The sequence below is a fragment of the Oratosquilla oratoria genome, chromosome 12 (assembly GCF_046742065.1).
Source record: "Oratosquilla oratoria isolate Oo_2021 chromosome 12, ASM4674206v1, whole genome shotgun sequence".
Taxonomy (NCBI): domain Eukaryota; kingdom Metazoa; phylum Arthropoda; class Malacostraca; order Stomatopoda; family Squillidae; genus Oratosquilla; species Oratosquilla oratoria.
The window spans coordinates 50330166-50344163 of NC_134788.1; the positions used below are offsets into that span (position 1 = coordinate 50330166).

The following is a 13998-nucleotide window of genomic DNA, read 5'->3' on the forward strand; positions in this document are numbered from 1 at the left end:
TTAGAGATGCAATTTTTTTTTTTTAACACTGCCAAAGTTGCACCTGTTTTTATATTCTCAATATTGATATCTGAGAAACTTTGGCAGTGCAAAAAAACATGAAAAACTATTTTTTATGTATACATACATATACCAAGGCTTTTTCCCCCTTACAAGGGAGGTAGCCAAAAAGGAAAAGGCATAAAATCATTCCCACCCATTCCATCCCTGAATACACTCCACACCCCTCCACCCTCCCTCTTATCTTAGCACCTCCTGGATGATGGGTCATCCCTGCACCTTGTCCACTGCCCTGGCTCAGAAGCAGTGTCACAAGACACAGCACATCCACAGCAAGGCTGCTTCATAAATTCGGGGACCCCCCCCTCTCCGTCCCCTCATGCAGGAAAGGAGAAGACGGGGAGAAATCCCTTCAGGCTGCATCAATTTTTTTTCTCATACATACTTCCTCACCCCCCATCCCCCACCACTCCCCCTCATGCATCACATACATACACCAAAGGCTTTTTTCCCCATACACAGGAGGTAGCCAAAAGACAAAGGCATAGAAACCACTCCCACCCATTCTGTGCCGTACATACCCCACTCCCCTCTACCCTCTTCCCTGCCTCTTATCTTGGCACCTCCTGGATGATGGGTCATTGTTAGTTCCGCTGCCACTAACACTTTCAGTAATTCTTCAGTCACGTTATTCATCTGTAGGCCCCATGCCACTTCCTTCTCATAAGTATGTTTCCACTATATCTTCTGTAACAAGGTAATGTTTCTGGATGGGGTAATCAAACTGGACTTAAATCTTCTTGATTTTCTTCACTAATTCTCTACATCATTATTATCTTAGGTACACCAGAGGACTCCCACCTGGGATCCTTGTACACCCACCAAGCCAAGTCTGCTTCGATGTCACTATTTAATTCATCCAATAACTTTGTATGTTGCAATTAAGTGCCACCCTTTAAGGGCGTGACATTATTCCTCCTCTGTGCACCAATAGTTTCTCTCCTCCTCCACCATTTTCTCCAATCAAAAAGGCTGTTATAATGTCTCAAGCAATACTGTTTATGCAAGCACTTCTGTCACAAGTGGAACGTGGCTTAGTGTTTACATTTCGTCACATCAGCATCTCTATCGATACCCTAGCTTATGTTTACAAATATTGGACGGTAAGCAAGAATATGCAACTCTGCAACTTTCTCTCGGCCATTGTTTCAAAACATCCAGGTAATAAAATTGAATTCCTTTGATGCACCTACCCCTCCATCTACCTAAATGTCTGCCTCAATCTACCAGCCTCTTACAGTCATCCTTACATCATGTCCATTGCCCTGGGTCAGAAACAGTGTTGCAAGACTCAGCACATCCACAGCGAGGTCGCTTCATTAATTTGGCAACCCCCCCTCTCCATCCCCTCATGCAGAAAAGGAGAAGACAGGGAGAAATCCCTTAGGGCTACATCAATTTATTTCTCAAACTTCTTCACCCCCCATCCCCCACCCACTCTCCCTCATGCATCGCAGCATCATCCATACACAACCTTTCTCCATTCACCCCTATCTTCTGTCCTCTCCTGTCCTTCCTCAACAGACATTCCCTTCTTTCCCAATGCCCCTTTCACCCCATCCATCCATCTCATCCTAGGTCACCCCCTCATGTTCACTCCTTCCACCTCTGCCCTCCACACCTCTTTTACTAATCTTTCTTCACTCATTCTTTCCATGTGTCCAAATCATCCCAATACTCTTTCATCAACCCTATCTCCCAAGTCCCTTTCCACCCCTGTTCTCCTCCTCACCTCCTCATTTCTTTCTCTATGTAGCCTAGTAACTCCTATCATACTGCTCAGACATTTCATCTCAAACACATTCAAACTCCCTCTCTCTTCCTCTCTTATGTTCCATGTTCTGCCCCGTACAGTGCTGTCAGCACAATCACTCCTTCATACAATCTCCTCTTAGCATCCATTCCCAAATGTCTATTCCTCTTTACACTTTTTAATCCCGCAAGGCATATACTCACTTTCTCAATCTACATTCTACCTCCACTTCTACTCCTCCCTTTCCTGCCACATTTGCACCCAAGTATCTAAAACTATCCACTTCCTCCAGTCTCTTTGTAGCGTGGAATCTAACAAACCATGCCTTTGGTTCAACTCGCCCCAAGCAGGGTTTGAATTGTCATCATCTCAACCTCTGCCACAAGTAACGATGCTCTAACCCAGTTAAGCATTGTAATGGTATGGACATATGTGAGAATGATGGTTAATAGATCGGCAAATAAGATGTGTGTAAGTCGACGGTAGCATGAAGGAGATGTTGGACTTCATTACCAGTGCTTCTATCCTTGTGGATAATATCGTTGCCCTCGTAAAAAAATTGCTTAAGTCAATTTCTGGATTTTTCCCTGAATCGGTTCTCCATCATGTGGCATTCCTAGTGGATTAATTGCCAGCATTGTATCTAATATTTGAGTAGGTTAAAACCATGTAAGGTGTAACATTATGTACATTTTTAAAAAAGAAAAATTAGTTGTGGCTCTTTCAATTTCATGAAAAGTTGGAAAAAGACAGGCATTTTCTTTACAAGGCTGGCTATACTGCACGGAAGAGGAATCATAAAGATCGAATGATTGGGAATCAGAAATTAATCGTCAGTGCTGTGTGGATCTGGTCCATAGGGGTATCACAGATGGTAGCCCGTATGGGAAGGAAAGGGACAATTATAACGGCAGTAAGGATGTGTTACGGTAAAATAATTGGGAAGCATATTAATATATTGTTGTTTGGTTGCGTACAATGCTGGCGTCATGCCTGAGTTTATCCCTCCTAGATGTGTCAAGAACATGTCTGTGTGCTGCCTGTTCTGAACTGTCTGTAAATAAATGATTGATTTGTGAGAATCAGATGGATAGATAGGGGTTTTGGATGCATGTGACGTAACTGTTGAGTGGGAAAGGGAGTTAAAAAGGTAGGAGTATATCAAAGGGAGCTTAGGCTAGGAATCGATAACTCTCTTATTTATTTATTTATTATTTTTTTTTTCTCCTCGAAGACGAGGAACTCTGTAGGTGGCAGGAAATTTAGAAATATGGCGAATTTTTGCCTGGTGGTAGGGTGATCCTTTACACAGCTGTTCCTTTGTGGTTGAGAGATCCGTTGCCAGCCGAATGTGGGTTGATATAGGAGGAAAATCAGAAATGTACCTGAACACAGAAACAATCTTGTCTATAATTTTACACATGCATGTATGTACAATTATTTATTTCTGTTGTTTATTTTATTGTTTTATATGCTGTAGAGTAAATTTTTTTCTTTCTTTTATTGGGAGCTGTGGAGTGTCAGTAAGTTGTGTACGGGTTTGGCACTAGGGTTGTATGTACGAGTATTTTTTATTTCTATTGTTTTATATGCTGTAGAGTATTTTTTTTTTTTTTTGGGGGTGGGGGGAGCTGTGGACTGTCAGTAAGTTGTGTATGGGTTTGGCACCAGGGTTAATCGTCTACTTGAAAGTCGTCTTTTCTCCAGCTGGTGGTGGACTTTGACCAAACGTTGACACGCGTTCATGTGGAGGGGAAGAGGTGCCACTGTTCCTGGGGTAAGTGGGTGGTCATGTGGATTTGCTGTACGTGCTTGCTCCAGGACTCTGTGTGGGTAGTCTTACTTTGCATGCTTTCCTATTAAATCGCGCATGTGTAGAACGGTGTTACGGGACTTGTGCACTGAGAGTTTCCTAAGCGCTTTCTTAAGTTGACCCTCTTTGCTTTGGTTCGACATGTGCAGCAAATTATGGTATTTTGTTTTGGTTTCAGGCAGAACACTACCACCACCGTCACAATTGTAGTCCCGTAAATCGGTTGAATACTATAATGTAGACCAACATCAATAGGAAAATTCATACATACAGGTATTTCTCGATTTATGCAAGGGATATGTTCCTGAAGGGATCGTGTAATGTAAAAATCACATAAAGTGAACGGTTAAGTTTTGCTATTGCTTAATTGATTTTTTGTCATGTCATTCAAAATAATCTGTGTAATACAAAAAAAAAGACAATGTTTTTTTACCTTGTGTTATTCCAAAATCATATATTCTAAACACGCATAAATCGAGAAATCCCTGTACATCACTCCAAGAGGAACTGTATGGATTGTGTATACTTTGACACAGCTATCCCCTTACAAAGGGGGAAAGGCCTTTTTGTGTGTGTATGTCGTATGGGCTACTATGAGGGTTGCTTCTGGTGTGTTTTAGTGGTTCATATGTTGTACTCCATGTTGGAAGACCAGTGTCTGTAGCCCCAAATGCACACACACACACACATAGTGATAGATATATGGAACACACTGGATGAAGAAATAGGGTGTCCAAACATCATACAAGAATTTAAGAACAAACTTGATCTTGCGAGATACAAAAACAGGTCACCATGAGCATAGCTCCCCTTCCTGTAAAATACGACTTGGTAAATAAATACACACACAATTTGGAGTCAGACTGGGAAGATCATGTGCCACAAACTTAATCTTTTCTACTCAAGACATAATGCAAGACAAACAAGACATAATACAAGAAAGGGACGGATGGGCTGATTGTGCTTTCCTAGACTTACAAAAAGCCATCGACAAAGTACCACACAAAAATTATGAAAAAAAAAAAAAAATGGAAGACATAGGAGGGATACAAGGTAAATTACTAAACTGGATGGAGGATTACTTGCATGGCAGAAAAATGAGAATAGTGCCCAGAGAAAAGAGTTCAGCTGGGGAGGAGCTGATTAGTGGAGTTCCACAGGTATCAGTATTGGCTCCAATAATGTTTGCTATTTATGTGAATGACATGGATGAAGATGTGAAATGTTACATGAGCTTCTTTGCAGATGATGTTAAATTTGTGAGGAAAGTGAATACTGAAACGGATTGTGAATTACTACAGAGAGACCTAAACAAGATTTGGAAATGGAGTCAAAAGTAGGATGTAGACCTCAAAATTTAAGAAACGTAGCAAAATGGAGTTTGGAAAAAGTAAAAAAAGAATATCAGGACAATATGAAATTGGAACAAAGGAAATAAAGAAAGTGGGATCTGAAAAAGTCCTGGGAATAATTATCTCAAATGACATGTCCCGTGGTAAACAGATATACAAACTTGTCAAGAGATTCTTACAACTTACTAATATCAATAAAGGTGGTTTTTACCTATTTAGATGAAGAAATGAAAAAAAAAAAATATTAGTCACACTAATAAGGCCTAGACTGGAGTATGCTGCGACACTATGGTCACCTGGTACCAAAGAGAATATAAAGAAAATTGAAAAAAAAAAAAAAATCCAGAGGGCAGCCATGAAAAAAACCCCTAACATTTTCAAATGTCATATGAGGAGAGACTGGCTAAATTGAAATTATTGACTTTGGAACAAAGTAGAGAAAGAGGGGACCTGCTGACCATTTACAGAATCATGAAAGGCACGGAAGTCCTTGATAGAGAGGACTTATTAAATTGGGATATGAGAAACTCAGAAAGGGTAGTTATAGGAGAGACCTGAAAAAACATTTTCCACACAATGCGGTGGATATCTGGAACAAACTGGATAAAACAATCGTGTGTGCAAAACTATATACAAATGTAAGAGGAAACTAGACACTGTGAAATACAAAGACAGGACACCACTAGCATAGCTCCCCTTCCTGTAAGAAACAGCTAGGTAAATACATACATATACATGAAAAATTGGGGAGTAGGAGATGGGACCCATCAAGCATTGCACCTTTCTCGTATTACTAGTGTTAGGTAAATACACACACACATTGATAGAGAGGATCTAATAAAATGGGATAGTAGAGATACAAGAGGACACTGAAAGAAAATCAAGAAAGACAGTTATAGAAGAGACCTAAAAAAAAGAACAGCTTTCCCCACAGGGTAATAAACGTTTGGAACAAGTTAGATGAGAATGTGGTGTGTGCAAAAACGATACACGAATTTAAAAACAGTCTAGATATAATGAGATATGAAGACAGGACACCACGAACATAGCTCCCCTTCCCGTAAAATACAACTAGGTAAATGCACACACACACACACACACACACACACACACACACACACACACACACACACACACACACACACACACACACACACACACACACACACAGAGAAAGAATCCAAAGAGCAATGACAGGGATGGCACGAACAGTTTCAAAATTGACATATGAACAATGATTGTGTAAACTGGAGCTACCAAAGAAGAGAAAGAGGAGATCCATTGACCTTATACAGAATCATGAAAGGCATGAAAGTCCTTGACAAAGAAGACTCATTAAAGCGGGATAAAAGAAAAACAAGAGGACATGAAAAGAAACTCAAAAAAGGATAGTTATAGAAGAGATCTGAAAGAAAAAATAGTTTTCCACACACAGTGGTGGTCTGGAACAAATTGGACAAAATAAGTGTATGCAAAAACCATACAAGAATTTAAGACCAAGCTAGATGCTGAGAGATACAAAGACAGATCACTACAACCATAGCTCCCGTTCCCATATAATACAACTAGGTAAATACACACATGCGCCTGAAAAATTGGAGAGTAGTAGACGGGACCCACTGAGCATTGCTCCAATACATATACTAGTTAGGTAAATACACATACACACACACATTAAAGGTCCTTTGTGTCTCGTATGTGGATTAGCTGTGTCAAAGGGCACAACCACAATATATTTAAAACCTAATCAATTGCTCCTTTGCCTCAAGTCTCTGGGAGGCAAGCCCTTGACGGAGTATTGCCGCCAAATGTTTTACCCACTCGACGTTAGGGACTTTTATAGTTCCCCTATGGACCACGGTTCTGTAGTGTTCTTTTAGGATTAGAAACTGATGACGATTCGGTTTAACGTCACAAACTCCCTTTATCAGGAGCCAAGGACAGTGCCCCTTACAGAGGACTTTGTAGAGTGTTATTTAATGAATAATGCCCTTGGTCCAACGTGCTGGTGTCAGAGTTCGAACTGCAGTCCCCTCAACCTCCGCCACAAGTAGCGTTGATCGAACCCGTTCAACCAGTGAACACCCTTTCTGATACCTTCCTTTACCACCTACGGATCCACCTGTTTGGTGTGGTATTGCCCGTAATGGCAGAAGTGGTAGTTATACGGTATAGCACTCGGAATAAAAGGATGATTAACACATGGTATGTAAGAAGCTAACAAATGTACGCAATACACATGTAGAACAAAACAGAGCACAGGAAGTGGGAGAGGGAGGCGGTGGGGGGAAATCGTGGAGAGGAATAAGACGAGGCAACGCATAATGGGTTGAGACTGGGCGATGGATTTTGTCATTTAAGTCAAAGTCTCGAGAAATATCAGATCTATAGTGGCTGTTGTGTTGAAATTGAATCGGTCTTGTTAGATTGAGCTTTGTACATGCATATTTGAACATTTGCTCTGCCATTTTTCCATTGTATTGTGCTTATGATATGAAAAGTTAGTTTTTATTGTATACGCATTGCTTCTGACCCAGGGCACTGGGTGGGATACTGGGATGACCCATCATCCACGAGGAGCTAAGAAGAGAGGAAAGGGTGGAGGGGAGTGTGTATTTGCTTTTTGACTTTGGCTATCTCCCTGGTAAGGGGGAAAAAGCCATTGGTATATAGATTTTAGAAGGGCAGTTGTGTGTGTGTGTACATTCCAAAGGCCACTTCTCCCGTATAAGGTGCATGCACTAGACCAACGTTTCTCAACCTTTAACCCTTGCATAACCTTTAAAATAAATTGCATGTCTCAAGGAACCCCTTCTCAAAAAAAAAAAAAAACATGTATACCATAACTTTCTCATTTTATTTTCATCATGATAATAGGTTAGATAGGATGATGTCTATATTACTTTATTACAATAATCTTTTGCGGAACCCTGGTTGAGAAACGCTGCACAAGACAAATCCCACACTCATTACACAACACTCAAAGCATAAGCAGGCTCTACATGACCAATATTGTTGTGCAATATCCTGTATTGTGCAATATCCTGTATTGTGCAATATTATTGATGGTATTGAAGAAGGACACAGTGTATTGAAGACATCAAAGAATGACACAATATATTGAAGAATATTGAAGACATCAAATACTATCTGTACAGCACCAATAATATTGTACAATGCAGAATATTGCAAAATGATACTGATCATGTAGGGTCTACTGCACAAGCACCCATGTCCATCCAAAGAATCATTTATTACCTGCTTATCTTGGCTCCTCATCGTATAAAAGGTCGTCCCATATCTTGTCCATACAGACGAAGAAAGCAAGAAAACGTGTGAATATTTATTTATTTTGTTTATTATTTTTATATTTTTTATTATTATTTTTTATTTATATTTTATTTATTTATTTATTTATTTTTTTTTCCCGTCATCCAGGAGAAGCCAAGATAAGAGGGTGAAAGGAGGTGAATAGGAATGGAGTGTGTTGTGATGGAATGTGTGTGAGTGGATTTTATGTCTATTTTTTGGCTGCCTCCCTTGTAAGGGGGAAAAAACCGTTGGTATATGTATGTATGAGTTTACTTGGCAAAGTAGTCAGCATAACGTAATGCTAGATGTTCGTAGCAGAACCGAATGGAAAGAAGGAATGGATGGACGGTTGAATGAGGCGTTCCAATCCTCAGGAGCAGACAGGAATGAAGAGAATGTGCAACTGAATTGCCATTTCGGTTGATTTATTTTTTTTATTTCGTAAATATTTTTCTTAGCAACTGCCCTTATAAAGGTGAAGAAATTGTTGGTATGTAGATAGAATTATTATTGATATTAATTTTATTATTATTTATTTTATCAATAGAATAGTTATTGTTAATTATATTATTATTTATTCCACCACTCGGTGTATGTGTCATTCGGTTTGCGACCCGATGCCTGTTGCATGAAGTGTAGTCGTGTACGATGTTGCAGGTGATTGCAGATTTTGACATGACACTGACGAAGTACAAGGTGGATGGACGCAAGGGCGAGACCAGCTTCGGTGAGTTTTTGGTTCGTCCGTCTTTGACGTTGTCTTGTTGCACCTCTTGATGTATAAAAATTAGGGTCTACATGGGATGCCCTTACGGACCAGATCCACACATTAATTTGTCTGTGATAGAGGAAATCTCCATTCATAGAGAAATGATACTTTATTATACTGCGACTGTCTCTCCATTATGCTGTCCCACCACTCTTAATACTGTCTTGTACCACTTCTCTGGATATTCATTTCCTTTTTTTGTTGAACCCTGTGGTGGGGGAGAAGAATACTGTAACCAAGTGTTCCCGCTTGAGTCGTAAAAGGCGTCAAAAACAGGACGGGTATAGGGCTAGGGATCCTACTCTCTGTAGCCCCAAAGGGGACATTCCTAAAGAAAGTAAAGGCATTAAAAGTGGACTAATAAAAAAAAAAAAATGCATAGGATTCGTGCTTACAGTAACCAAGCTAAGGTGATCTTCCATTTTATGCAATACAGCTGAGGTGGTCTTCCATTTACGATGGTCTAGTTAAGGTGGCTTCCAGGTGTCTTGTTGAATATGTGCTCCTGACTGTTGACGTATCTAAAGTGGATGTGATATGGTTTAACATCACAAACTCCCCCCTATCGGAAGGCTAGGACGGTGCCCCTCACAGAGGACTTTTGTAGCATGGAATTTAATAAACCATGCCCTTGGTTCAACTTCACCGATGGCAGGGTTCAAACTGCCATCCCCTTGACATTAACTGCAAGTAAAAAAACAAATATTTGTTTTAACGGTTAAAATTGAACCTCTTCAATACCAGCCAAATTCTCACACTCAGCATCTGATGCCTGATGTATGATGATTTGATAATGCCTTGCAATGCTCGTGTTATAAATTCACTGCTGATTTACTCACTCTTTCACTCTTGAGCAATAATACAAACGGAAAGCAGGATCAAACCAGTTCACAGAATCTGGGGTTAACTCATGTACAACTACAAATAGAAATTAATCAAGTTGCCGACACCAGCATCCTTGTATACCCACTCGTGCCCCATCGTAGTACTGAAGTGGTTAATTCGAGCAGTGTGGCAGAAGACAGGGATGTCCCTTTGTCCACAAGGTGATTAGGCGGAATGGGGATAAATTATTCCACCACCTCCAAGCAGGTTGGAGCATTATTATGTACACCGGAGCTCGAGGTGACGAACAGTTCAAACCCCACCACTATCGAGTTGGACCAAGGACATGGTTCATTGAATTCCAATCTAAAAAATCCTTTGTAAGGAGCACTGTCCTGGCCTCGGGAGAATTTGTGATATTAAGCTGAATCATTGTCATCAATTGTTTGAGGAACTAAGTTTCGTGTGACAGGTTTCTGTGATAGTGGATAAATGGATTAGACAGAAGAGAGTGTGGGCGGAGGAAGAACAAGCGAAGAAAGATGGACTGGAACTCCTTTATTGCTTATATATTTTGACCGACTCAGTCATATGTAGTAAGCTGTCTACAGTGTATAAATGTAAGGTTCGAGATGTTTGTAGACAGCTTACTGAAGAAGACAGAGTCGGTCAAAACGTATAAGCAATAAAGGAGTTCCAGCCCATTTCCGCTTGTTCTTCCTCAGCCCGCACTCTCTACCGTGATAGTGTTGTTTAACCGTAGGGAGGTGGCATGATCAGTCGTATGGATGAAGTTTTGGATTTGTTTTTCCGATTAGAAGTTTTTTCGTGATCTGTGTGTGCTTTCGGAGTGATGTATTGAGGCACTGTGAATAACTTGTTGTAGGTGTTCAAGTTGTGTACTACGGGTTAGGTTCCTTGTATCCTGTGGACTGTGCTTGTACGAGATCAAGAGACAGAATAATGTGATCCTCTTCAGTGCATGAGATGCGAATGAAATTATTAGCAGAAAGGTTTTATGTATTATCAGCGGAAGGTGTAAGGCTGTCGTATATACAGGAGGACGTATGGTTGCACATACCTTCACAGACTGCGTGGTACTAGTTGCATGAAATTTCCTACAAGGATAGAAGTACAGTAAACCCTCGATATAACGGACGATATGGGGATGGGTCTGTCGTTATATCTGAAGATCCGTTATATGTGATGGAAATACTGGACAGATCCGTTATATCTCGAGATTTGTCCAGTATTAGAAATTAGTAGGATTAGAAATTACAGTAAACCCTCGATATAACGGATGATATGGGGACAGGTTTGTCGTTATATCCGAAAATCTGTTATAATCGAGGATCCCTCACTATAATGGATTTTCATCCATTATAGCGAGGGTTTGTCCGGTCAGATTTTTTTCCCGTTATATCCGATATATCGAGATCTGTTATATCGAGGATGTACTGTACTAGTAAAACATATTTAATACGGAAATAAACAAAACTTATCTGATGCGGAGGACCTCTGGCAGGTACCTGAGGGGATACAGTACCCTATGTTGCTCCTGTGTTCTGACACAATGATGCTCCAGATTAACAACAAGGGAATAATATTTAACACCATTATCCTTTTCCTCTGTGATTTAGACAAAAGATAAACCATAGGAAGATTTTTAGGAAATTTTGGTAAGGAGTTGAACTCCTTTTTGTGTGTTGACGGTCTCCGTTTGGGTGAAATGATTTGGTTGTGTCGCATTTTGTCTCTGACCACCAGTGCTTCTGTTCTTGGAGATGATGTCCTGCCTAAGAAGAAGACATCAGAGACATCCCTACCAATGTTCCCTCTAATTTTTTGCTGTGAGTGTGTGCAGAAAAATTGCTATTGTGCAGACATTGCCATCTCTGAAACGTCTGTGTACACCTATGCGAGTCACCATCTGATCATTTAAGCAAATACGCTAGAGTTAGAAGAGGGAAAAAAAGCAGTTGATTCGATAGTTGGCAAGTTGCCATATTTTTAGAGAATTAATACATTGATGTTTGGGTGGAACTTTATTGAATGGATTTTAATATTTGAAAACAGTGTGTGCACGCATTTTTCTTTACGTGCGCTAGTTGTAAAACATATGTGCACAGCTTAGGGGAAATGTTGATCCCTATGGACCAAATCACTCGGCATTCTCTCATGAATAAAAAACAATCTCCACCCACTATTCCTTCATTCTACTGTAGTGTTTGGTTACTACATAGTGGTGAAGGCACACGTCATTGAGAGAACAGAATTATTCAAACTCCAATTCTCTTGGAACTGTTTATTAAAAATGTAATGTGAGGTATACACAAACAAGCCCACTGTCTTGGCAGTGGAACAATTAGGACATATACAACATTTTATAGCACCATGAATAAATTGGCCTACATAATACAATTAGAAATATAATGTAAGGTATACACAAATAAGCCCACTGTCTTGGCAGTGGAACAATAAGAAGGACATGTACAACATTTTATAGCACCACGAATAAATTGGCTTACATAATACAATTTAAACTTTATAGAATAATAGTACTAATATTTATAAACATTTACATATATATATATGCAGGACATAACAGTATTAATAATGGTTATATTTCTATAATCTAAGTTCTAGTGAGGTGACAATACTAATAAAGAAAACTATGGTACATGTATTTTAGAGAGAACAAAGCTTCAGGGGACCTTGCTACACTACCCTTCAGAAATCTTTCCTTTACCACTTCTATGAAAGGACCTTTTCAGTGCAGAATTATCCCCAAGAAAAGAAATGCTGTTTATCACTGATAACAAAAATTCATTTCTGAGAAAATATCAATCAATTGCCTCGGTTTCTTCATGCAGGAGACCCACCTCAAGTCACTCGGTGAAGAAATGTTGAGTACAGTTATCAACACATCTGTTTAACCCATTAAACTCCGATGACAAGATGTCTTGTCATTTGGTCAAATAAAACAAAAAATCATAAAACACCAAAATGTTTGATAAAACACCAGAAAAATATGACGTCAGTCCTCGCTTCGCTCGCGAGCGAAGCGAGGATTGACGTCATATTTTTCTGGTGTTTGATCAAACATTTTGGTGTTTTATGATTTTTTGTTTTATTTGACCAAATGACAAGACATCTTGTCATCGGAGTTTAATGGGTTAAGTAAACTCCATGTAAGAGAGGAGCCTGTAACAAGCAAAATGCTGTACTGATAAAGGCTCTGACCTAACTTTGTGTTTATTTCGATAAAGAAATGTTGTGTTGCTGTCGGGGGAGTGGACGGAGGCATTGTATAAGCTGTTCTGTACTGTATGTTACTGTAGGTGCTATTTCCCTTCAAAACATGCTGTGGCTTTGCACAATACTGTGCAGTAACATACACAATTGTGTTTTTCTTCTTTTATTTGCTGTTTTTGGAAGAAAAAACATACCATTTTTTTTTTGTTTTCTTTTATGCATTTGGAGGAAAACTAATCATGGTTCTGATAACATGCTGTGCAGTAACATAACTGTGTTTTTCTTTTTTTTTATTTGCTGTTTTTGAAAGATTTTTTTTTTCTCCCAACCACAGTGCCAGTTCTGATTGGGTTTTTAAATTGAGGTTGTTTGAATGATTACCTTTGTCTTTTGGGTGTTTCATAATTATTGATTAATAGAAAGATGAAGAACATTGGTGTTTGGAGTGACATTGTGGTTTTCTGTTTTCACATATCATCTTGTCATGCACAAACTTACGGTGAAAAGAGTGGACGTAACAATTCTGCAAAGGTATGACGTAAGTCGCATTATCCTTGTCACTTGATGCTTTTTTTGCTTAATGGTGGTGACGTCTGAGGAGAGGCCGCCAATTTCCTTCCAAAACATGCACCGAAAAAATCTGAACTGACAACTGGAACTGACGACTTTCTTGCAGGTCATTGCTGATTTTGATCGAACACTTACATGCTTCTCACATGATGGGGAAATGTGCGAAACATGCCACGGTGAGTTTTCACGGTTACGGTGTATTTTCCCACATAGCCAAGTCTGAACCAGACTTTGCACGTTCCCACTGACGTTTCCTTAGCATGAAGTACGGAGTGACACTTGGTCCGTT

General features: G+C 39.7%; 1 protein-coding gene across 7 annotated transcripts in view; it reads left to right on the forward strand.

The window, feature by feature from the left end:
* The window catches only part of cN-IIIB (cytosolic 5'-nucleotidase IIIB), a 32085-nt gene that overhangs the window by 6807 nt on the left and 11280 nt on the right, over positions 1-13998 (forward strand). For 4 of the 7 annotated variants that reach the window (XM_076195882.1, XM_076195881.1, XM_076195880.1 and 1 more), the window contains exon 4: positions 3521-3590. In XM_076195882.1, coding sequence (XP_076051997.1) covers positions 3521-3590 — 70 coding nt within the window. Of the gene's footprint in view, positions 1-3520; positions 3591-8947; positions 9018-13815; positions 13886-13998 lie in introns of all 7 variants that reach the window. The other 3 variants (XM_076195887.1, XM_076195885.1, XM_076195886.1) reach the window with 3 other exon arrangements.